This window comes from Drosophila santomea, chromosome 3L (assembly GCF_016746245.2).
Source record: "Drosophila santomea strain STO CAGO 1482 chromosome 3L, Prin_Dsan_1.1, whole genome shotgun sequence".
Taxonomy (NCBI): domain Eukaryota; kingdom Metazoa; phylum Arthropoda; class Insecta; order Diptera; family Drosophilidae; genus Drosophila; species Drosophila santomea.
In genome coordinates, this window is record NC_053018.2 from 18,762,724 (window position 1) to 18,784,964 (window position 22,241).

The 22,241-nt window shown below is 44.7% G+C and overlaps 8 protein-coding genes across 9 annotated transcripts; 4 read left to right on the top strand and 4 right to left on the bottom strand.

Annotated features, from left to right (window-relative positions):
• Positions 1-6: 6 nt before the first annotated feature.
• Positions 7-2,316, bottom strand: LOC120448835 (threonine aspartase 1). Its single transcript, XM_039631036.2, has 3 exons — positions 2,161-2,316; positions 1,099-2,084; positions 7-1,030 (listed from the first exon to the last, which is right to left on the bottom strand). The coding sequence occupies exons 1-3, from the start codon at positions 2,186-2,188 to the stop codon at positions 947-949; spliced, it is 1,098 nt and encodes a 365-aa protein (XP_039486970.1). The 5' UTR covers positions 2,189-2,316; the 3' UTR covers positions 7-946.
• A 901-nt stretch (positions 2,317-3,217) lies between these two features.
• Positions 3,218-5,595, bottom strand: LOC120447980 (MOXD1 homolog 1). The gene is made up of 2 exons (XM_039629675.2): positions 4,986-5,595; positions 3,218-4,927 (listed from the first exon to the last, which is right to left on the bottom strand). Exons 1-2 carry the CDS (start codon positions 5,580-5,582, stop codon positions 3,323-3,325), a joined length of 2,202 nt encoding a protein of 733 aa, XP_039485609.2. The 5' UTR covers positions 5,583-5,595; the 3' UTR covers positions 3,218-3,322.
• A 70-nt stretch (positions 5,596-5,665) lies between these two features.
• On the top strand, positions 5,666-11,088 carry LOC120447982 (H(+)/Cl(-) exchange transporter 5). 2 transcript variants are annotated; one of them, XM_044005973.1, is made up of 10 exons: positions 5,666-5,715; positions 6,638-6,977; positions 7,659-7,825; positions 7,880-8,083; positions 8,143-8,775; positions 8,836-9,053; positions 9,147-9,707; positions 9,765-9,928; positions 9,987-10,200; positions 10,264-11,088. In XM_044005973.1, the coding sequence occupies exons 2-10, from the start codon at positions 6,764-6,766 to the stop codon at positions 10,352-10,354; spliced, it is 2,466 nt and encodes an 821-aa protein (XP_043861908.1). In that variant the 5' UTR covers positions 5,666-5,715; positions 6,638-6,763; the 3' UTR covers positions 10,355-11,088. The 2 variants fall into 2 exon arrangements, with proteins under 2 accessions (XP_043861908.1, XP_043861909.1); XM_044005974.1 differs by having other exon boundaries at positions 5,679-6,110.
• On the bottom strand, positions 11,054-12,660 carry LOC120447981. The gene is made up of 4 exons (XM_039629676.2): positions 11,826-12,660; positions 11,479-11,755; positions 11,225-11,418; positions 11,054-11,163 (listed from the first exon to the last, which is right to left on the bottom strand). The coding sequence occupies exons 1-4, from the start codon at positions 12,647-12,649 to the stop codon at positions 11,103-11,105; spliced, it is 1,356 nt and encodes a 451-aa protein (XP_039485610.2). The 5' UTR covers positions 12,650-12,660; the 3' UTR covers positions 11,054-11,102.
• Positions 12,661-13,302: 642 nt separating this feature from the next.
• LOC120449881 (ATP synthase subunit beta, mitochondrial) lies at positions 13,303-15,694 on the top strand. Its single transcript, XM_039632555.2, has 3 exons — positions 13,303-13,430; positions 13,492-13,892; positions 14,130-15,694. Exons 1-3 carry the CDS (start codon positions 13,400-13,402, stop codon positions 15,579-15,581), a joined length of 1,884 nt encoding a protein of 627 aa, XP_039488489.2. The 5' UTR covers positions 13,303-13,399; the 3' UTR covers positions 15,582-15,694.
• A 216-nt stretch (positions 15,695-15,910) lies between these two features.
• Positions 15,911-19,052, top strand: LOC120447799 (isoleucine--tRNA ligase, mitochondrial). The gene is made up of 6 exons (XM_039629361.2): positions 15,911-16,113; positions 16,172-16,448; positions 16,502-16,706; positions 16,760-17,953; positions 18,013-18,349; positions 18,405-19,052. Exons 1-6 carry the CDS (start codon positions 15,949-15,951, stop codon positions 19,050-19,052), a joined length of 2,826 nt encoding a protein of 941 aa, XP_039485295.2. The 5' UTR covers positions 15,911-15,948.
• On the bottom strand, positions 19,050-21,296 carry LOC120450582 (integrator complex subunit 9). Its single transcript, XM_039633701.1, has 3 exons — positions 21,191-21,296; positions 19,972-21,129; positions 19,050-19,897 (listed from the first exon to the last, which is right to left on the bottom strand). The coding sequence occupies exons 1-3, from the start codon at positions 21,197-21,199 to the stop codon at positions 19,100-19,102; spliced, it is 1,965 nt and encodes a 654-aa protein (XP_039489635.1). The 5' UTR covers positions 21,200-21,296; the 3' UTR covers positions 19,050-19,099.
• Positions 21,297-21,409: 113 nt separating this feature from the next.
• Positions 21,410-22,189, top strand: LOC120450583 (MRN complex-interacting protein). Its single transcript, XM_039633702.2, has 2 exons — positions 21,410-21,545; positions 21,612-22,189. Exons 1-2 carry the CDS (start codon positions 21,495-21,497, stop codon positions 22,050-22,052), a joined length of 492 nt encoding a protein of 163 aa, XP_039489636.2. The 5' UTR covers positions 21,410-21,494; the 3' UTR covers positions 22,053-22,189.
• Positions 22,190-22,241: the final 52 nt, after the last annotated feature.

Here is a 22,241-nt window from a genome sequence, read left to right on the forward strand (position 1 = left end):
TACATATTAGATTTGTAAACAATCTTCGATAGGCATTTAATAAGTCAAAAATAATAAATACGTTACATTTGAAATTTGTTTTGGTGTTTAATCGTTATTGGGATCTAATGGCTTTAACTATGACTAAAATGAAGGACACGATCTTAGGCAGTATTATTCCTCAAGTATTATTCATCATCTAATGGAACTCACTTTATGCTGGTGCATGTAGTTTGTAAAAGCCTCGAGATGTCTAGCATTCTATATGCCGTGAAATACCATAGGATTATTAGCTGGAACCCATAAACGGAGAAATGAATACGTATGAATGTTTCGTTTAGAACAGCTCGCGTCATATGCGTATGTATGTATGTACAAATCGATTTACGCTAAAAAGTAAAAGCATTTTCACAATATTCATGTTGAGGACAACTCGCGATACTAGAGACCTTGATATTGTGTGTGCATGCTGTGGCTTCTGCTTAGCTGAAATTAATGGGTTAAGTTCTGTACATTGATGGCCGTAAACACTTGGACATAAACACACAGATGCGCACACAAGTCAGCGCGTCTAAATATACAAACGGATACAAACATATGCCCCCTCGAATATGATATTCCGAACAGACTCGCATGCCGCCGGCTGATTTATCTAGCGCACCCGGTTCGACGAGGGATACAATATATTCGAAATCCTATTTCATTGCTACTACTAGTACTGCACACATTACGATCTACGAGAATTTACAATAAAAAGTTTTTGCTTAATTATCTTAATATTTCGCCGAGAGAATAAAGCATATACATAATGCTGCCCGGCTCTTCGGGCGCCTTCTGCTGCCATATGTCATTGGCAGCGATTGTCGCGGCAATTAAACATTAAATCAAATGAATTGCAGATGCAGAGCAGCGGGACCAGAAGCTACGGGAAGATGCGGGGGACTGCAGCTAGTTGGCCAGCCCACATTTAAATGCGCAAATGGAAATTATGGCCATTGACGACGCACGATCGGCCCGGGACGCTGTACGTGGGCAGCGGCGAATGCACAAACTACAAATATAAACACACGCCGAATTAGATATATGTAAAATCAGAAAATGATGGATGGGTGTACGAACCTTTGGCACCCTCTGGTTGGTTGCCATGTAGCCGACACAAAACGACTGCGTCGTGTGGCTCCACATCACCTCGCCGCTGCTCTGGCCCGGATAATAGAGCAGCGTTAGAGCTCCAGCGTACAGATCCTGCTCTCGGGGCAGCAGCGGAGAATCCAGGAACTTTTGTTTGAACGTCTTGTGCAGACTGGTCACCGCACAATCACTGCTAAAGGCCCCATGGCAGATCTCTCTGGCCAACAGCGTTTTCATCAGGTACTCACCGTTTCCGGTTGTGCAGGTGGCTATGGCCAGTTCGTCCGTATCGGTGGCCCAACAGCCGGCACCATAAGTTGCTGCCTGACCCACTCTGCCTGGAACTTTGAGCAGTATGCCACCGGAGCTACAACCAGCTGCCGTGTTCCCTGCCCCATCAACACATACCGCTCCCACTGTGTCCAAAGCAGCGGCAAGTTCCACCTCGTTACCCGGTTCTGGCACTGTGACTGGTTCCTCGGACGTAGCCTTGCTCAATCTGCTGTTGACCACGAGATCGTATTTGCTTTTGTAGTGATTAAACTGGAACTTGGCCTTCGATGAGATCAATACGCCGGGCTCCACCATGGAGCAACCGACCTCGTCGGCGTAGTGTTCCGCTCCAGTGCCGGCGAGGATCATCGGTGGAATGCGCTCCAGGAGCTGTGGACTGGACTGGGCATCGCAGATGCGTCTCGCCAACTGGATGGGGTTCTTAACCCGGCTAACGTTTGTGCAGGCCCCAAAGTTAAGCGTGGAACCATCCATTATAGCCGCATCGCACTGCACAGAGCCGTCCATGCAGAGATTTGATCCGTAGCCGGCGTTTGTGTAGCCGCAGTTCTCCAGCCGCACAATGGCCGCCTCGCAGGCGTCGACGGCGGAGCCGCCGTTGCGGAGGATCTCTGTGGCGTGCAGGCAGGCCTCCTTGATCACCCGCTGGTACTTCGTCTCGTCGATGCAGTTCCCAGCCCCTGAGAGCAAGTGGCGGTCATCAATCATCTGGCTGTCTGCCCGGCGGATCGGAATCACCATGGCCAAGATACGTACCTGTGTGCACCGCGACGAAGCCGGCCATGTTGGTATCGCTGTTTATGCTCGCGCCTTGTTGTTGGCCCAACTGCAATTCGTGCGCTATACGGCGTAAACAAATTGATCAGAGTGACCGTGCGGGCGAAGTTCAAATATACCACGGAGAATAGGTATCTGAAAGCCGGCCACATTAGAAATATACCAATTCTACACTCAGCAAAATGGTTTTGATTATAAATTACCCGCTTTGTTTAAAAACTGCATATATTTGGAATATACTACGTTTACTAGTATCCCGAAACAGAACCTTACAAAATATAAAAACCTAAATATATATGTTTTGATTACTTTGAAAAAGGAAGGAAGGACCCTCACTATTACATAGAGTTATTAGACCGCTTAGAGGACGAACTTGCCAAGAAAAGACCGCATTAAAAAAAATTGTTTTATCAAGAAAATGCACCGTGTCATTAAAGACATTAGAATAATGTCTTTATATAATGTATTATAATGTCTTTGGTGTCACGGTCACGAGTCAGGAGCAATAATAAATTGGGCTTCGAATTGCTTCCGCATCGACCGTATTCTCCAGATCTGGCCCCCAGCGAATATATCCTGTTCTCAGACCTCAAAAGATCTCAAAAATGCTCGCTGGAAAAAAATGTTCGTCGAATGACGAGGTGATCGCCGAAACTGAGGTCTATTTTGAAGCAATGAAGAAATCGTACCACAAAATGGTATCGAAAAGTTGAGTCGCTACTACTCTTTAACTTGTTGAATAAAAAACAACATTGCCAAAAAAAAAATATTTTTGCTTTGATTTTTTTTAACCCGTTTAGTTACTACTAATTTTATTGTCTTTAACTTAATTGTGTTAATCTTGGTATGTAAGTCTGAGGTGTATTTTTATCTTCTTACATATCGTGCAAAATTTTGAAATCAAATTTAAAATTCTCTAAATTATAATTACAAAGAAGTCTTAAATTACCTTAACTCTCTATTGAAATTATATTAAATTATGTAAGTAAATAGTTTCTATAAATTAAATATATTTTCATTTTTCATATTACGAAGAATAATTTTGAATATTTAATAATCGTTCATTTGGTAAGCTAGCATTTTCACTGAAAACGTTTTGGATGGCTTAAATAATACAGGTCTTTCCAAACCCAATTTTATTTTACAAGAATGTTGTTTGAAACCCAAGCTGAATGAGTAAAAGAATTAACGTAAAGTCCGTTAAAAATCTGGAACTTCCTGAACGAAGTTCTTCATTATCAGTGAAAAAATAGTTCAAACAAGCTGCAGGTGGCTTTACGTACGATGTAAATTCGGGGTAGCGAATTATTTCCGATGGAATTGATAATGAATCCTTGGATACACGACAAAAAGTCATATGTGTTCCAGTTATAAATGCTTGTTCAACACGTTTCGTAAAAAGAGGATCATGCCAAGGCAACTGATTCAAATGCGATAGAAATGTGCGATCATGAAATTCGGGTGGGTCAGATATAACAAGTTTGTTCAACAAAGACTCTTGGTAAATTACATCTTCTTTGGACGTTTTTCCGTAATTTGATTTCGTTGTCGCATTCTTTGTGTGTCTACTGTCTACATCGTAGTCAGTGTTGTAGAGAAACATATTCTCAACATCAGTCATATTAAAGGAATAGAATTGGTACACACGGAACATCTCAATAAATTCGCGCACTGGTGTCATACTATAACATCCGGACATCTCAATCTTCGGGTAATAGGTAATAAAGGAGAGACACATTTCCTCCTTCGATGAATAGCCGCCGAATGTGGGTCGTTTTCTGAGCTCTGTCTCATAAGAGCAGTCTGTGATTAAGTAATCTCCAGGCAATATAACCGTTTCATTAGCAAGCTGATGGACTTTCTGGTGCCTATAATCGTAGCTGTCGTCAACAATGATCGGATTTAACTCCTTACCAGATCGAACATGCCGAAGACTTATTGTGCGACCAGCTTGATGTGAGTGCAGTGTTCCGGAAATTATTTTAATACCATCCTTTGGAAACATGACGCTGGAACAAGAAGGTCCACAGATGCCGACAGATCGATATTTCTTTTGACCAGGCGGGATGAGTTGGGTTTCCGAAACGGAAACACCACTTATAAGGATTCCGGAATCGTGAGTTCGCAGATTGGGTGTGTAATGTATTCGGAAACCGGAATGATCTACAGATTCCTTTCCATCCGGATTATCGTAGTGTATTTCCAGCATATAATATCTAACTCCAGATGCTCCGCCCATTGGGATGCCTGCGTGGGGAGGTAGAAACTGTCCATCAGATCCCAAGGACCAAACTGCAACTGGCGTAGAACACGAATCCCAGTCACGTGGTGTCAGTTGGTTGCTGTTGCACACAGTGCCGGCACTCCTAACCCAAAGGTCCCAGGACGAAGGATCGGATCCATACAATAACTTTGATTGACACTCAAAAAGGGTCATGTGGTGAACAACATTCGTATTGTATTTACCAGACAGCAGAGGCTCGTAACCAATTATGTGCTGTTTGCCAGTTAACTCTGGGAGTCGCACTATTTTACACCAGTAAAGTGTATCCATTGACTTCTCAATTGTTACGTTGTTTACAGTTATGTCCCATTTTTGGGTCCCTTCGATCGAGTTACTATTTTTCGTAAACATTGGCGAAAACAATTGCAAAGATTTCACGCCTCTGCTCTGACCATGCCAATCCAAGTTTCCATGAATAGGATCATTTTCTCCAATGGACCACAGTACCTTAAAAGTGTCGGCCTTCGAAATAAATGAATAATGATATTTTCAGTTCCAATCGATTGTGAAGAGAACTTACCGAAAGTGGAATATCGAATGGGTCGCAGGTTTCAATCTTACGTTTAAACTTTAGAAATGTATGCGTCCCGTTTTGTTTACCATCTATGACATGGTAGTTTTGTGTATCGTCCTGTAGTGGCGGTCCGCTCGCCCCATGGCAGTCCAACACGTTCGCATGTCCTGTGGCGTCATCTACCCACAATAAAACCACATCCGCTCTGGCCAGCCGGCCATCCTTGGAGAAACCCAGGCCGGCAAAGCCTCGCGTATGAACAGTAACTTCGAAGTAAATGCTATTTTCGTTGGCATTTATCCACCATTTAAGCCAGTACATTCCCAAGCTATCCATCATTTCGTCACGCACCCAGTTTTTGTGGTGTACAGAACCATTTTTATCGACATCGTAGTCCTGCGTCCTTTGGTTATTTTCAAAATAACAAACACCAAAACTCAACTGCACCGTGAGTACAATCCATAGTACGTCTTGCAAGGACATGGCGGATGCCTTGTACTTTAGTGTATGTGAACAATATAGTTTTCTTTTAGATGAAATTGAAACTTGTTTGGTGCTGAGTTTGCAAGCAATTCGCGCGTCTGCATTTTTTTCAATGAACATAGTGATCGCGTCAGGATATCATACCTATCGCGAAAGCTATCGATTCCTGTTCGATACATTGTATTCGGTATTTCTTCAGCTCGCCCGCTCTGGTCACACTGGCAGTTCGCAAATAAATTATTCGCACACAAAAGTAAGCACTTTACAAAAGTAATGTGTACTATATAATCGATCAAATACATGTTCGAGCCATCGTAATGCCCATGAGATCGAGCTCACATCCGCGAAACGAGTGAAATGGATAGAAAGTGATTGCATTGCCGATTCGCCCCACGAACAGTTGTTTGTGCGTGTGTGTGTTTGTACTTAGTGACGTGCGCTCGCTGCGCTGCAACTGCGCTGCTGCTGCGCCGCTTAGCTGGACTGCAACGCAAAAAGGGAACCCAAAATATTAGATAGCTATCCAAAGAAATTGCCAACGTAGGATCGCCTGAACGCAGGATGGAGAAGTTTCCGCTGAAGGGCAGCAGGGAGGCCGCCGCGGAGGGCAACAACTACATAACCGCCTACCAAACAGTCATGAAAAAGGTAGCCCACCATAAAACCCACTGGGATTTCCCCCCTTCACTTTCGCAGCAGAACAAATGTCTGTTGAAAAAGTAAAATGCGGCTTAATTTTAGATAAATATGGTGGAAAAATACTTATAGCTATTGTTGGCACGGTCATTTTAAACTAAACTTGTTTAAAAAGGGATTTCGTTCACTGTAAAATCCTTAGATCCTTACTTCTGCGAGATTTGGTTTTAAAAAAATGGCACCAAGCCCAATAAAGGAGTCTCTTTTATCCAAATTCTGCTAAAGCTTTCCGGATAAGGGCCAAACCCCTGATTACGGCAGTATTCTACGAAATGACACAGAAACATCTGGCACAAGGGGGCGGAAATGCTTTCAATTGTAATTCAACGTACAGATGTGTGTCGCTTTTAACGTTTCAACTGTGTCGCTTTGTCCGAGATCATAATCTTATCATTGCGTATGCGTAAACAAAGCGTTTGAGACTAGCTCTCCAAATTCACAAACCTTATCTTAGCTTTTCGTTTATTTTGCTTATTCAGTCGAACGGCCACACAAACGGAGCCGGCGGCGACGGCAACCTAGACGGATCTTTTCGTGACCACCCGCTGGCGCAGCACACGAAACTGACCACCTCGCTGACGGCGGCGGGCACCGACGACGAGGACATGATCGACATCACACCGCGCTCCAGTCCGGGAGATGTGATCGGCGGCGGCGGAGGAGGTAGCAGCAGTGGCTATCACCGGGAAACGGCCACCGAATCGGACACCGAACGAGATTTCGGACACTCTGGCGGCAGCGGCGGCGGCAATCACCACAATCAGCGGACAATGCACCAGCATGTGCCAACTCACAGTGCCTTCGGCGATCCAATGGACGGTGAGTTCAGAGAGATCCATTGCGTAAAACAGCCACTGTCGCTGTCTGTGTTGTTAATCAAGAACATGATCATTTGACTAAGGCTACGTCACCTTGTCTCTCTGCCGGTTCTGAATATTCGGTGGCGTGGCTCACAGCTGTACTCGCTCCCTGGGCAATTCAATTAATATGTACAATCATTAGCATACAGACATGTATTGTGGAGCCACCAGTTAAATTCACGAAAAATACGTACATATATAAATATAACACCAGCTGGCATTTCTATTCGGAACTATTTATCAAAACGAAAATAAATGAATTATACTTGTTGGGTAAATACTTATTCATATATGTGATGATGAGTTCAATCACAAAGGCAATTATAATATTAGCAATTAAATTAAATTAAAACGATCAATATCTATAAGAATAAACAATTTTTTTCTAGAAACCAGTTAAAGAAAAAAGTTAAATCACAAAACCTGACACGTTCTTAGTCTCGACATCTGAATGAAACACAAGTAAAATATGCAGAATTTTTGCGCTAATGTTTATAAAACTCTGTTTCTCTTTGGACTTTGATATAAAACCATTAAAATTAAAGTTATCAGTATAATAATCGTTTAGCTACGACAATATGAATCAGAGCTTACAGTGTCAAATCCAAAATGTTTATTGTATTCTTTTTCATTGCTTTAGGAGCCCTATCCTTCTATGGTTCCTCGGACGTGCAAGATGATATTCCTGGCATTGGACAGTACGAAGATTTTCACACTATTGATTGGCAGCGGGACATTGCCCGCGATCGGATGCGACATCGCTACATAGTCAAGAAGCGACAGGACTCCCTGTGGGATCTGATAAAGGTAGAATTGTTTATGATTTAAATTACACTTAACTAATCAGTCATCTTTATTTAGGGTTCCATTGATGCCGGATCTGGCTGGCTATGCGTTTTACTTGTCGGAATCGCCGCAGGATGTGTTGCGGGCATGGTGGACATTGGAGCCAGTTGGATGTCAGATCTAAAGCATGGCATTTGCCCACCTGCCTTTTGGTTTAACAGGGAACAATGCTGCTATCCGGCCAAACAGTCGGTGTTTGAAGAAGGCAACTGCTCGACGGTGAGTAAAACTACATTCTCTTACAAATAAGTTACTAAAACCGCCGCATTTCATTTCAGTGGAAAACCTGGCCGGAGATCTTTGGTTTGGATCGAAATGGCACCGGACCATATATCGTCGCTTATATCTGGTATGTGCTGTGGGCCTTGCTATTTGCTTCGCTCAGCGCCTCCCTTGTGCGAATGTTTGCGCCCTACGCCTGCGGATCTGGTATTCCCGAGATTAAGACCATTTTGTCGGGCTTCATCATACGCGGCTACCTAGGAAAATGGACGCTTCTGATCAAATCAGTGGGTCTGATGCTGTCTGTGTCCGCCGGTCTTACTTTGGGAAAGGAAGGACCCATGGTCCACATTGCCAGTTGTATTGGAAACATATTTTCGCACGTTTTTCCTAAATATGGTCGAAATGAGGCGAAGAAGCGTGAGATTCTTTCGGCAGCAGCAGCGGCAGGCGTGTCTGTGGCCTTCGGAGCACCAATCGGTGGAGTTCTTTTTTCGCTGGAGGAGGTGTCCTACTATTTCCCACTGAAGACATTGTGGCGCTCATTCTTTTGTGCATTGATCGCCGCATTCGTTTTACGATCGCTGACTCCGTTTGGCAACGAGCATTCCGTGCTCTTCTTCGTGGAGTACAACAAGCCCTGGATCTTTTTCGAACTTATTCCTTTTGTTTTCCTCGGAATTATGGGGGTAAGTGCAATGTAATTTTGAAGTACTGTGTCTCATTAAAATACATACTATTTCTTACAGGGTGTTATTGGCACGTTTTTCATTAAAGCCAATTTGTGGTGGTGCCGCTACAGGAAGTTCAGCAAGCTGGGCCAGTATCCAGTAATGGAAGTGCTCTTCGTGACCCTGGTCACTGCCATCATTTGCTACCCCAATCCATTTACCCGTATGAACATGAACGAGCTGATATTCCTATTGGTGAGCAAGTGCTCACCCGGAGATGTCACCAATCCATTGTGGTACGATTTTAAATAACAATTATGTTAGATAATAATATAATATATATTATAATAATACGATAATAATTATTATAACTATTTATTTTCTTACAGTGATTACAAGCGCATGAACATAACGTCGGGCAACACTTTCATTGAGGTTACGGAGCCAGGTCCCGGTGTTTACAGCTCCATTTGGCTGCTGATGCTCACCTTTATACTTAAACTGGCCCTGACCATCTTCACGTTCGGCATGAAAGTGCCCGCTGGTCTGTTTATTCCGTCCCTGCTGCTCGGCGCCATCATGGGCCGTATTGTGGGAATCGGCGTGGAGCAGTTTGCCTACAGCTATCCCAACATTTGGTTCTTCACCGGCGAATGCGCTGACAGCAATCTAATCACTCCCGGATTGTATGCGGTTGTGGGAGCAGCAGCTGTGCTGGGAGGTGTCACTCGAATGACCGTCTCCCTGGTAGTGATCATGTTCGAATTGACAGGCGGCGTGAGGTATATTGTGCCCCTAATGGCTGCTGCCATGGCTTCCAAGTGGGTGGGTGATGCTCTCGGCAGGCAAGGTATCTACGATGCGCACATAGCGCTGAATGGTTATCCGTTCCTAGATAGCAAAGAAGAGTTTGCGCATACAACACTGGCCGCAGATGTGATGCAGCCAAAGTATGTATAAGGAATACAAATTATCATCAAAATGATCTAACAAATACTACATTTTAGGCGGAATGAAACTTTGAATGTCATCACCCAAGACTCCATGACTGTGGACGATGTGGAAAACCTTCTTAAAGAGACAGAACACAATGGCTATCCAGTTGTGGTGTCGCGGGAGAATCAATACTTAGTCGGCTTTGTGTTGCGCAGGGATCTTAACTTGGCCATAGGTGAGTCATGACTAGCTACGAGCTCATGTGTTATAATTTAATATTAATAATTTTACAGGCAATGCCAAGCGTCTGATCGAGGGCATTAGCAGTAGCTCCATAGTATTATTCACATCATCCCAGCCCATTCAAAATCTGGGACCCCAGCCGCTGAAGCTGAAAAAGATCTTGGACATGGCACCCATTACAGTAACAGATCAAACGCCAATGGAGACGGTAGTGGACATGTTCCGAAAGCTAGGCTTGCGCCAAACATTAGTTACACACAACGGGTGAGTATCTAGCCAGAAGCCGTTTAACCAGTTTTAAGTTATCTAATCTGAATTCCATTGCAGTCGCTTACTAGGAGTAATTACCAAGAAAGATGTGCTACGCCACGTGAAGCAGATGGACAACGAAGACCCCAATACGGTGCTCTTCAACTGAATTTATCAGCCAATCAGAAGCTGGGAGAGCGCTGCTTCTAGTTATTATTATGTGAACTATGTGCAAAATGCAGATTGCAATCTAAGCTTAAGTGAAAAGTTGAACGAGTGGATGCAAAGTGGACTGAAATGGATTAGAGTGGAATCGCGTGATTAGGACAGATAGGATCGAACGTTCGAACGTGAGAGATTTAGCAAAATTGTGTGCAGTTCTATTATATATTTATATATCGCATATATCTCGTTAATGTTAATTGTATAATTTATTTTACTGTAGGCAAATGGTTATAAAAGATTAGTGTATTCATTTATTGCCATTTTGTAATTATGTCATTGTAGCACTTTTCTACACACAGCATATTTTTCTTTTATATGGTCACCTACAACTTGATCAAGAGTGTGCACTATAAAATGATCTATAGTTGTAAAAGGAACGTTTTATTTTGTGAATCGTATGTGAAAACGCGTTTTTAACGAGATTCCCACAGAGAAAGCAGTCTTATTTTACGCCAAACTTTCGAAATGACTTTTCGTTTGTTGCATTTTGTTCAAAATTCTACACAGATAAACTCTTGTTTATACAATACATAGTCTATATTTACATGTGGTATTTGTTAGAGATCTGAGAAATTTTAAAATAAAATCGTGTATATAGCAACCCTAAGAGAAGATGAAATCGTACATATTAACTAACATAAGCAGTCATGCAAATACAAGCGATTATTGAGAACAAAATCCAAATCGACCGTTTAGTATTCTACGTAAAATATCTGGAATTCATCGCCATAGAGGCCTGCAATTAACCAGCGTCTGTAAGATAAGTATTCTTCACGAATGTGGATTTTATGATTTCTTTGTATAATTAGCTCACCCATTGTCGCTACTTCGGATAAGGCTTCCCTTGCCGCGAAGTCCTCCCTTGACGTGGGCATGTGCTCCATCACTCACTCTATAGTATTCCAGTGATCCATCATTGGCTGGGCAGTAGATGATGTTCCCATCCCGACTGCAGGCGATTACGTTCTTAAAGGGTAGTGGGATTTGTACTATCAACTGAGTCATATCCTGTACAGCAGTAAAGAGGAAATAAATAAAGTTCAGCTGGTTTGTTTGCCATGTAATCACCTCATCCACAAGACGCATATCGTGATAGAAGGCTTGCCCACTGAGATCGCAGCTCAGGACGAACTGGTTGCCTTCCATTTCAGTGCGAATCAGCGTGGTCACCATGAAAAGATGTCGCCGTAGGGCCAACAATTTGATCTGCTTGGTGGCTGCGGTTTGGCGCCCAGTGTTCCAGCAGCGATAGACGCCACCATCGTTAGTGCCCACGACGAAATCATCCAGTCCAAGGGTCAACATTGCCGTGGGCTCTGATGTAATCGTTGCGGGAAGGGAGTACCTGGTGGTATTAATTGAAGAATGAAGATTAATGTAGAAAAACGTTCAGTTTAGTTATTGGAGCGCCTTACTCCCAATCCAGAGCCATCTGCCTGCTCAAATCCCACTGTCGAACGCTGCCATTGGCAAAGCAGGCCAACAGAAGCTGTGCCCTCGGCCAGTCCAGAGCCACTGCAGCACCCTGGGCAGACGACACACTGTAAAGCTGTTTGATATCGACGCTGGAATCGGAACCCCTCGCCTGCTCATATAGCCAGATGAATAGCTCTCCATCCATGGTGGAACCAGCGAACATGGTCTTGTTGAACGGATTTGTGCATAGACTCCGCAAGCAGGATTTTAGGGCCAGAGTTTTGGCCTCTGTGTACATCACCAGGTTGCCACTGGACATTCTTTGGGGAACAAACAGTTTTAGCTGCTGATCCACATGCTCGCACCAGTCATCATGGGGAGCTACCGTGGTGGCCACCAGAACTGGAGCATTATTGGTATGCACACACAACCAGATGGCCAGTCCTTGCGAGTTGTCCGCACCACCCATTGCCAGCTTCTGGTACGTGTACACCTGCAGTTCCTCCTCCAAGCGGCACTGACTCATCGTTAGATCCTCCATCAGAAGCGTGGGATTCATTAGCTCTCGTTCTACCATGGGATAGATTTGTCGCAGCCACTTGGCCAAAGCCCTCTCATCGTATTCCACATCCTTGCTGCTAACTACTCGTCGCTCCGTTTGTGTGGCCACATGCAGCATCTCATGCGTTTCGGTGGCGGCATCTTTGCTAGAAGACGGTGGATCAGTGCCCGTACAGTTGTCCACCAGGGCGTGCTGCTTCTCCAGCGGCTGTGTTGCCGGAAATTCAACCACGGGTGAGCTGTAATGCGATAGTACGTCCATTTTCCTTCAGCTTCAAAATGGTACTGTTTTGGCTACAATATTTCGTGGCTATCGGTATCCTAGGAAACCAAACGCTTCAACCCTTAAGCAGAGCCATAGGAACACATATGTGAAGATCAATTCTGAATCTAAGCTTTATCTTTGCTTTATGAATATAAATGAATGTACAAATATTATATAATTTTTTTTTTCGCGCGAGGGGCGCTGCCGTGTATCGTACGGTTTGAATCGCGGGAAGATAGACGCGATATAGAAGTAAGATCTAAGAATTTGTTAAATATGTTAGTATTGATCGCTTTAGGAACGGCAGAGAGTCAGAATTAGAGATAATAGGATAGAATCTATTATAGTCAGAACATAATACTCTGTAGGGATCATGCAACTCATAATTAGATCTTTAGATTGATTTAAAATTAACGGTACGTAGTTTTTAGTAAATCTGCTATACATTTTATTAATTCATTTTTTTTTTTGGCGAAAGCTCTAGATCTTAAATTTTGGCAATTTAAAATGAAGAGTAAATTTAAAAAAACGTTTAAATACTTACACAAATCTTGTAAACCTCCTTAGAAATGTTAGAAAATAAAAAGGCTCACAAAAAAAAAAATAGGTGACAACCCATTAAAAATTGCATAGTACAAATCCTTGAATACCATATTTTAGGAGGCTTTGCTGCCATCTGTCATTACAAGCAAGTTTGATTTGCAGCGAAGACGTCTAAGCAGCGAAAGAAATATAAAATAAGTAAAAATGTTGGTTTCTTGGGCTAAAATGGCTACGGGTAAGAGGAATGAACCAATTTCACATGATCTGCCTCCTCTGAAAATTAAAAACTATGTTAGCATGTGCAAGGATGGGCATAAAGATGGGTCCGGGAACCGGAGGTCATCGGGCCAATTATCTAGGTAATCCTGTAAAGCTTCCCAGCCATGCTCGCTACCTTCATGCCTCCTTGTCCCTTTGGGATGACAAGGATAAGAAGTCGGGCGATGAGTGCGAGTCCGAACCGCAGGACGTCTGCAAGACGGACGCGGAACTAGTCAAGAAGAAGGGTGAACGCGAGGATGGGTGTGAGGAGAAGAAGTCGGCCGGAGGAGGCAAGGTGCTGGATAGCAAGGGTCGCAAGGGTGTCATCCATGCTGTCATCGGTCCTGTCATCGATGTGTACTTCGAGGAGGAGGTTCCGGAGGTTCTCAACGCCCTTCAGGTGCAGGATGCTCCCATTGACAACCTGGTGCTGGAGGTAAGTCAAAGGATTATCCAATTACTAGACCGACGACATTAAGACAACCAACATAGTCAATTTAATATAACTATAACTCTAAACGGTTTTTTTCATAAGAAATAGGTTAATCATTTTATTAATGTCTAACATTTAACATTTTCAAAATTTGAAAATAATACTATTAATATATTGTTTAATTGAGCGATTATAAAACCTAATCTTTATCAACCCATTTCTGATTGCTGATTCTGATAGGTATTTCACCACCTGGGCAACAACATCGTCCGTTGCGTGGCCATGGATTCCACCGAGGGGCTCCGTCGTGGTCAGCCGGTAATCGATACGGGTTACCCCATCCGCGTGGCGGTGGGCAAGGCCGTTTTGGGACGCATTCTCAACGTGGTCGGCGATCCCATCGACGATCGCGGTGAGATCAAGTCAGACTACTACTCCTTTATCCATAACGAAGCCCCGGAGCTGACCGACTTAAGCGTGAAGCCAGAGATCCTGGTCACCGGCATCAAGGTGATTGATTTGCTGGCTCCTTACGTAAAGGGCGGCAAGATCGGGCTGTTTGGAGGCGCCGGCGTGGGCAAGACGGTGCTCATCATGGAGCTGATCAATAACATAGCCAAGTCCCATGGCGGTTACTCCGTGTTCGTGGGCGCAGGAGAGCGAACCCGGGAGGGCAACGATCTGTACCATGAGATGATTGAGTCCAAGGTCATATCCCTGGAGGATGAGTCCTCGAAGGTGGTTCTGGTCTTTGGCCAGATGAATGAGCCACCGGGCGCTCGCTCTCGTGTGGTTCTCACCGGACTGACCATCGCCGAGTATTTCCGCGACGTGGACGGGCAGGATGTGCTGCTCTTCATTGACAACATTTTCCGTTTCACCCAGGCGGGATCGGAAGTGTCGGCCCTGCTCGGGCGCATTCCCTCGGCGGTGGGCTATCAGCCAACTCTGGGAACCGACATGGGCACAATGCAGGAGCGGATAACTAGTACCCGCAACGGTTCCATCACTTCCGTCCAGGCTGTCTACGTGCCCGCAGATGATCTCAGTGATCCCGCTCCGGCGGCTACCTTTTCGCATTTGGATGCCACCACTGTGCTCTCACGTCCCATTGCTGAGTTGGGTATTTATCCGGCTGTGGATCCCTTGGACTCCTCATCCCGCATTCTCGATCCCGATGTTGTAGGCGAGGAGCACTACAATGTGGCTCGAGCAGTTCAGAAAACTCTGCAGGCCTACAAGTCGCTTCAGGACATTATCGCCATCCTGGGAATGGATGAGCTGTCCGAAGATGATAAGTTAACGGTGGCCAGGGCCCGCAAGATGCAGCGCTTTCTTTCGCAGCCGTTCCAAGTGGCTGAGATCTTCACTGGACATCCGGGAAAGCTGGTGCCGGTGGAGAAGTGTGTGGAGGGCTTCAAGCGGTTGTTAAATGGGGAATACGACGACATCCCGGAGATTGCCTTCTACATGGTTGGGGATGCCGAAGAGGTGCTGGCCAAAGCAACCCAACTGGCCGCCAGCATGTCAGGAGATACTCCTCCAGCCAAGGCGGAAGGCAAGAAGGAGGACAAGAAGGACGAAAAGGAGGCAAAGCCAGAGGAGGGCAAGAAGGAGGAGCCGCCGAAGGGAGAAGCCAAAAAGAAGGAAGCAAGGGATGACAAACCGAAGGAACCGGAAAAGAAAGATTAGGGAATTTGAATAGCGATTCCATCTACGAGATTACCCTTTACAAGTTATTATAAGAATTTTGCATTTGTGAATTTTTTTTTAACCTAAAATATAATATTTCTTTTATCAACTCAGCTCAATTTGTATTTATTTTTTATGTACATAGAAAAGTGTTAAAATTCTATTAATAGAAAAAAACAACCTTTGAGCAAATGCCAAATATTTATGCGCCCACTAGAATTTACTAAAATCATGTAAAATTACATTTTGAACTTACGATCCACCTCGCAGTGGCAGTGTGAACAGTGCTTATCTTCCACAAGGCCATATGACTTCCACTTTGCCGGCTGTTGTTACGTTTTGCCTCTTCTTCTTATTCGGCAGCAAAATGCTTAGGATTTTCAATTTACGCGTTGGAAATCGCTTATATTCTGTGAAAGCGGCCAAAAAAGATGCAAAGAAATACACCGACACCATCAACCTACCAAAGACCAAGTTTCCCAACCGCCTGACCGCAGCAAAACGTGAGGATCAGGAGCGTCTAGTTCTCGAGGCAGGTTCTTGGATATGTGAAGTAACCAAATCTTAATGTATCAAATTATATTTTGCAGAAGAAGATTGCAGTTTCCTATGCGTACCAGGAGCAGAGACTGGCGGAGAAAGGGAAACCCACCTTCGTCCTTCACGATGGACCGCCCTATGCCAACGGAGAACTCCACATGGGCCACGCCGTCAACAAGATCCTTAAAGATATCACTCTGCGCCAGCGAGTAGCACATGGTCAGCAGGTCAACTACGTTCCTGGCTGGGATTGTCATGGCCTGCCAATCGAACTGAAGGCCACAAGCACAGCTCAAAACCAGTGTGCTCAAGAAATCCGCAAAAAATGTAAGTTATTTCCATTGGTATAGATACCATTACCACTTTATTATTTCTTACAGCTCGTGCCTTTGCTTTGGAGGCCATTAAATCGCAGAAGGAGGAGTTCATCAGCTGGGGCATTTTGGCCAACTGGCAGAAAGATAATATCTACATGACTCTTCAGCCAGATTTTCTAGTCAATCAATTGCAAATGTTTTATAATCTGTACGAGAAAGGTCTGGTCTATCGCGACTTAAAACCAGTTTACTGGTCACCTTCATCCAGGTGCGTTAATGACAACATAAAAGGATACTTTACACTATCTAATATTTTATTAGGACAGCCCTGGCCGAGGCGGAACTGGAATATGATGCCAATCACATAAGTCCCTCGGTATATGTGAGATTTGCTCTTAATCCAAGTAGCTTCGATATACAGGATAAGCAAATTTATGCACTCGTCTGGACCACAACACCTTGGACCTTGCCGAGCAACCAAGCTATCTGTTACAATGCGTCTTTGGAGTACGTTCTCGTCACGTTATCGGATCGCAACCAGGATGAGCTATACCTCATGGCTTCAGCTCTTATGGAGGACTTTGAGTCCAATACTCAGCTAAAATGTGAGATAGTGCAGCATTTGAGTGGAGAATCCTTGAGCAAGCTGAGCTATAATCATCCGATTGACAAAGAACAATCGAATATGCCCTTCTTCGAAGCCAGTCATGTGCAGGATAGCAAAGGCACTGGCTTGGTGCACACAGCACCCGCCCATGGACCAGAAGATTTCCTTGTTAGTCTGACCCACAAAATTCCTGTTAAATGTTTTGTGAATGAGGAGGGCACTTACACCAAGGAAGCTCCTGATTTTCTACGCGGACAATCAGTATTGGATCAGGGAAATTCCCTAGTCCTTGAACGCATAGCAGAGGATGTGGTTCACTCCTCCAAGCTGGAGCATTCCTATCCCATAGATTGGCGTACAAAAAAGCCTGTGATAATTCGTGCCAGCGAACAGTGGTTCATTAATACCGAAAAGCTTAAGTCGCCTGCTGCCGACGCCTTAGAACAAGTAGAGATCTATCCTAAAGCCAATGCTGACGCCAGCAAGAAGGCATTGCTCACCCAACTCCAGAAGAGACCCTATTGGTGCATTTCCAGGCAGCGAGCGTGGGGAGTTCCCATTCCCGTTTTCTACAGTCGGGAGTCCGGAAAAGTGGTACTTAATTCAACTCTCATAGAGCATCTCTGCAATCTGCTGCGCCAGGAGGGATCAATCGACTTCTGGTGGGTAAAATCCGTGGAGGAACTTGTTCCCGCTAATATACTTCGAGAGCTTCGCTGTGAAGCCAAAGATCTTGTCAAGGGCACCGACATTTTGGACATCTGGTTCGACTCTGGCAGCACATGGTCTGCTGTGCTGGGGAAGGATAAGATAGCCGATTTGTATCTTGAGGGGTATGATCAATTTACCGGCTGGTTTCAATCTTCCCTTCTAATGAGCATTGCTGCTCGGGAATGTTCTCCCTACAAGTAAGTAAATACATAATACCTAAAAAAAACCTTTGTATCCCCATCTTTACCTCCAATAGAGCCCTCTTTGTTCACGGATTCACAGTGGATGAGAAGGGATACAAGATGTCAAAATCGTTGGGTAACGTAATTTCCCCAAAGCAGATTACCAAAAAGTATGGGACGGATGCACTGCGTTGGTGGGTGGCTTCCCATGGAACGCAACACATGTCCATTACGGTTAGCGATAAGCTACTGCAGCAGGCAGCAGAAAATCTGAGCAAGGTTCGTGGGACTCTGCGGTATTTAAAAGGCGTTATTGGAGAGAAACAATCGACGGAGAGGCTAATACCAACTTCAGATAAGAGCTATCTTAATCGTTATTTGTTAAGCCAGTTGGTTGAGTTTGAATCTGAGGTAGGAAACTGTTGTAAGCTCTGTTTTTCATATAATCATGTCATTCGCTTTTAAGGTGGAGAAGCTTTACAACGCTTATGAGTACAATCGTGTGGTCGCCTATGTTCAAAACTTCATTGCCAATCAGGTGTCCGCCGTCTATGTGCATCTCATCAAGGACCGCCTTTATTGTGGTGATGATCAGGAGATACTGGCCATTCGTCAGACTCTTACCCACTGTTACCAACAACTCTGCAAGAGCTTATGGCCAGTTGTTCCCTTCCTGGTAGAAGAAAGCTGGAGCTATTATGACACCACATGTGCTGCATTCCACGAGCAGATTGTTCGGACTGAACCCGAATGGCGGGACAACAAAGCCACTGAAACGATAAACGCAGCGTTCGATGTTAAACGTCTTATCAACCAGCAGGCTGGCGATGTTAACACCTGGCACTTGGCCGTGACCATCAAAGGAAAGGAAAGCGGTCAGCTAGGACTGCTGCGAGATCTTCACAGTCCTCTTGCAGAGGCTTTCAGCAATTCTGAATTGTGCGAAGTACTGCAAGTGGGGTCAGTTACTCTCTCACAGTCCAATAATGACGACTTGGACATTGCTTTGAGTACACTTCAGACATCACTGTGCCCACGTTGCCGTCGCTATGGTCTGAAGGATGAGCAAAATACCTGTCAACGATGCTCTGACGTAATGAATGCAAAGAACTAAGCATAAGGAAGTGTTGTTTTTTAGGTGTAAGGAATACATTTATGTTTTCAAAAACTCTGTAGGCATTTCATGATGGTGTCGCGTAGCTTGAGCCGGGTCGTTGGCTTTCCGCCGCAGATTATGTGCGTCTCGTTGTCCTCGAACTTAATAACTGTGTCCTCATTGACAAGGTTCAATGTCAGAGCGCCGCCTGTGCGGTCAAGCTTGATGTTGGAGAAGCCATCCTGCGTTAGCCTCTTCATGACTGCCTCTACATCGATGCTGCCATACTCGTATTTAACGTTCTTCAGCACATCCTCCTTGGTCGGAGCGCTATTACTTGAGATGGTCTCTTCTTTAATGCTATCCGCGCATGGCTGGATGCAATGGACCTTGTCCTTAACTTGCAGAACTCCCGTCAACGTGGAGAAGGTCACGCCGGCCGCCACCTCCTTTGGCGATATTTTCTGGGCCAATTCCGAGGTAATGTAGATTCGATCCAGCTTTCGTTTTAATGGCAGACGTATAATCTCGCCGCACTTGAACGTTATTATCTTCTTGTCCGGCTGTTCAATGAACAGATTTGGGGCCGAGGGATGTGGTTTTGTGTACGCCTCTGGGATGACAAGCACATTTGGTTTTAACTCCTTGATCAGTTTATTGGCCTGCTGATAATTCAGAGAGGTGTCGATGGGACAGTAAAAAGCCTTCATGGCCAGTGGCTGGAACGGCGCCAATACTTGAAGGTACGGAAAGTCCGGCTCCGTGAATATGATGGAGTTGTTGGGATTATTGCCCCACATCTCGATGAAGTGAACAGCGTCGCCGAAACGCAAGCTGGGATGGCCACAAAAGACCACGCAGGGCTGTAAAAAGCGAGAGAATTTAAAGTATGAGATACAAAAAAAAAAAATATATATATATGTTGGACAAATCCTACCTGCCGAAAGTCCTTGCTAAAGCCCTCAGAGAAGACATGGTTGTAGTGCTTTAACTTGTTGTTGCGCAGGTAAAAGGCATGCGGGAAAGGATCGTCGGGGAGATACACTTTGTTCTGCTTGGCGGAACTTAGCCACTCGGCCAGGATGTTGGAGTAGGCCAATGAGCTGTCTGCCACTGGAGATATGAAGAACATGGGAACATTGTTGAGGCCAGCGTTTTCTAAGTTCTGTGTGAGGCACTCGAAGAGGTCATAGACAACGCCCGACGGATAACAGGGAATCAAGGCAGACCCATTGTTGCGGATCGTCAAGGCCACATTCATACAGAGTTCGCCCAGCTTCGTGTCCGGATTGACTGTCGGGGCCTGCGTCAGTCCGGTCATGATGAGCACATCGGCGTGCTTAAGCGCCGACTGATTGATAGGCCTAGGATGTGTGGTCAACGTGGAGGAACCACTGACATAGCAAATCTTTTCATGGGCCGTGCTCAGTACCCAGTTGCTGGAGCCCAGGCAGTAGCCAGAGCTGACAGGAGTGGCGATAAAGGCCCCGAGGATGTCAAGCTTCTCGTCGTAGCCCATGATGGTCACCTTAGACAGACTGCCTTGGACATCCTTTAGACTAAAGATCGTGCGCCACTTCTTGGCGCGAAAGGCTTCGCTTAATGGACTGGGCAAGAGATGGAGCTTCTCCTTCCATAGGCGAGCGGTGCATGCCTTGGGCGAAACTTCGATGTAGTCAACCAGCTCCTCCAGGAAAAACCGGCCAATCTGTAGCGTTGGCTCCGTGGCATAGACTTTGCCCTTGAACCCCGTGTTCTCCGTGATGTACGGCAAGGCCAGCATATTTAGATAATTCGAGATAAGTATCACATCCACTTCGCTGAAATCCAGCATTTTGTCCATGGGCAGATTAAACTCAGGCGTGGAGTCGACGAAAACCCGGCCGCAGCAGTCCTTTAGCTCACCATCCATCTGGGGATCGTGATCCCGGCTGGGCACGAAGTTGGGCAAATTGGACCACTTCAGGGACTGGACAAAGGGCAGTGGAAGGAAATTCAGGACTGTCTGCTCCGTGAGGCCGCAGTCCAGCATTATCCGCAGGCCCTTGAAGGTAATGATGTAACATGGCTTGGCCAGGTCCCCGCTGAGACAGTACTGCAATGAGGAGAGTCACTTCCGCTGATTAGATTGTTATTAACCTAGCATGATGACTTACCAATCGCATTTTATAAACCGTCACTGCCGACTAAACGATGAAAGTTTGTTTATATTTTGACCAGGGATGGAAATCAATTGGCCTTCAATTGGTTCACTTTTGAACCGGAATCGGCACCCTGCTAAATCATAAGCCAAAGGTACAAAAATACATGAATTACAAACAATCGTTATTAATTGTTCAACTATAGAATTCTCGCTTTAAGATGTATTCCAAAAAATATTTAGTTCACTTCTCTGGTTCCATAAATGGTTGCTTTCCATCCCTGGTCTGTTTATTTGGTTTTTCACAAATTTGAAAAATAATGCCCCAGCAAATTCGCGTGGTACAATGCATCCAATGCAAAATGTACCAGGTTAGCGCTCAAAACTAAATTAATCCTCAGAACTCAATAACTACTTAAATACTTCATTTAAATAAGGTGGACTTCGTGAAAAAGGCCAACACATGGCAGTGTAAAGTTTGCCGGCAAAACCAAAATTTGCTTAAAGAGTTCTTTCGAGGATCGGCAGCAGAATGCCGGGTTAAGGTGCAGCATCTCAATTTGAAGCGCGGAATGCAGGAGGATAGACTGAATGGTTTATTTCTCACGGCAAAGGAGCAGCTCCAAGCGGAGGAAGACTGTCTGGAAAACGACGAAAACACTACACCTCAGAAAAATGTAAATAAATGGGCAAACTACGTAGACGAACCACTTGAAAAGTCTGCAGTGGAACCCAGGATAACCGAAGAAATGTCCGACGAAATTTCGATGGACTTTAGGAAAACCAGGCGCACAGAAGCACGGTCCTTCAAACGTTCTGCTGAAAATATGCCGTCAGCAAATAAGAAAAGTTGCTCTAGATGGAGCGATTTTTTATAAGTCTTAAAAAAATATATATACCTCATGAAGAGGAGTAAAATTCTTTAAAAATGTAATTGTTGGTAGATGCTGACTTTCTTTATATTCTGACATCTAATATATTAAGATTTATGTATTCAGCGAATAATATTCCCAGTATTCGGTTATCTTTAGAAGATTAATATCAGCTTTGTAAATGGATTAACCTAT

Coding starts and splice junctions, on each gene's coding strand:
- LOC120448835 (XM_039631036.2), bottom strand. CDS start 2,188: ATGGCCGGCTTCGTCGCGGTGCACACAG. Junction 2,085..2,160: donor CTTCGTCGCGGTGCACACAG/GTACGTATCTTG, acceptor ACTTGCTCTCAG/GGGCTGGGAACTGCATCGAC. Junction 1,031..1,098: donor CCAACCAGAGGGTGCCAAAG/GTTCGTACACCC, acceptor TTATATTTGTAG/TTTGTGCATTCGCCGCTGCC.
- LOC120447980 (XM_039629675.2), bottom strand. CDS start 5,582: ATGTTCATTGAAAAAAATGCAGACGCGCGAATTGCTTGCAAACTCAGC. Junction 4,928..4,985: donor CATTCGATATTCCACTTTCG/GTAAGTTCTCTT, acceptor TTTATTTCGAAG/GCCGACACTTTTAAGGTACT.
- LOC120450583 (XM_039633702.2), top strand. CDS start 21,495: ATGCCCCAGCAAATTCGCGTGGTACAATGCATCCAATGCAAAATGTAC. Junction 21,546..21,611: donor TCCAATGCAAAATGTACCAG/GTTAGCGCTCAA, acceptor CATTTAAATAAG/GTGGACTTCGTGAAAAAGGC.
- LOC120447982 (XM_044005974.1), top strand. CDS start 6,024: ATGGAGAAGTTTCCGCTGAAGGGCAGCAGGGAGGCCGCCGCGGAGGGC. Junction 6,978..7,658: donor CTTCGGCGATCCAATGGACG/GTGAGTTCAGAG, acceptor TCATTGCTTTAG/GAGCCCTATCCTTCTATGGT. Junction 10,201..10,263: donor ACATTAGTTACACACAACGG/GTGAGTATCTAG, acceptor ATTCCATTGCAG/TCGCTTACTAGGAGTAATTA.
- LOC120449881 (XM_039632555.2), top strand. CDS start 13,400: ATGTTGGTTTCTTGGGCTAAAATGGCTACGG. Junction 13,431..13,491: donor TTGGGCTAAAATGGCTACGG/GTAAGAGGAATG, acceptor AAACTATGTTAG/CATGTGCAAGGATGGGCATA. Junction 13,893..14,129: donor TTGACAACCTGGTGCTGGAG/GTAAGTCAAAGG, acceptor TGATTCTGATAG/GTATTTCACCACCTGGGCAA.
- LOC120447799 (XM_039629361.2), top strand. CDS start 15,949: ATGCTTAGGATTTTCAATTTACGCGTTGGAAATCGCTTATATTCTGTG. Junction 17,954..18,012: donor CGGGAATGTTCTCCCTACAA/GTAAGTAAATAC, acceptor TACCTCCAATAG/AGCCCTCTTTGTTCACGGAT. Junction 18,350..18,404: donor TGGTTGAGTTTGAATCTGAG/GTAGGAAACTGT, acceptor TTCGCTTTTAAG/GTGGAGAAGCTTTACAACGC.
- LOC120447981 (XM_039629676.2), bottom strand. CDS start 12,649: ATGGACGTACTATCGCATTACAGCTCACCCGTGGTTGAATTTCCGGCA. Junction 11,756..11,825: donor CAGATGGCTCTGGATTGGGA/GTAAGGCGCTCC, acceptor TAATACCACCAG/GTACTCCCTTCCCGCAACGA. Junction 11,419..11,478: donor ATATGCGTCTTGTGGATGAG/GTGATTACATGG, acceptor ACTGCTGTACAG/GATATGACTCAGTTGATAGT.
- LOC120450582 (XM_039633701.1), bottom strand. Junction 19,898..19,971: donor TTAGCAAGGACTTTCGGCAG/GTAGGATTTGTC, acceptor CGCTTTTTACAG/CCCTGCGTGGTCTTTTGTGG.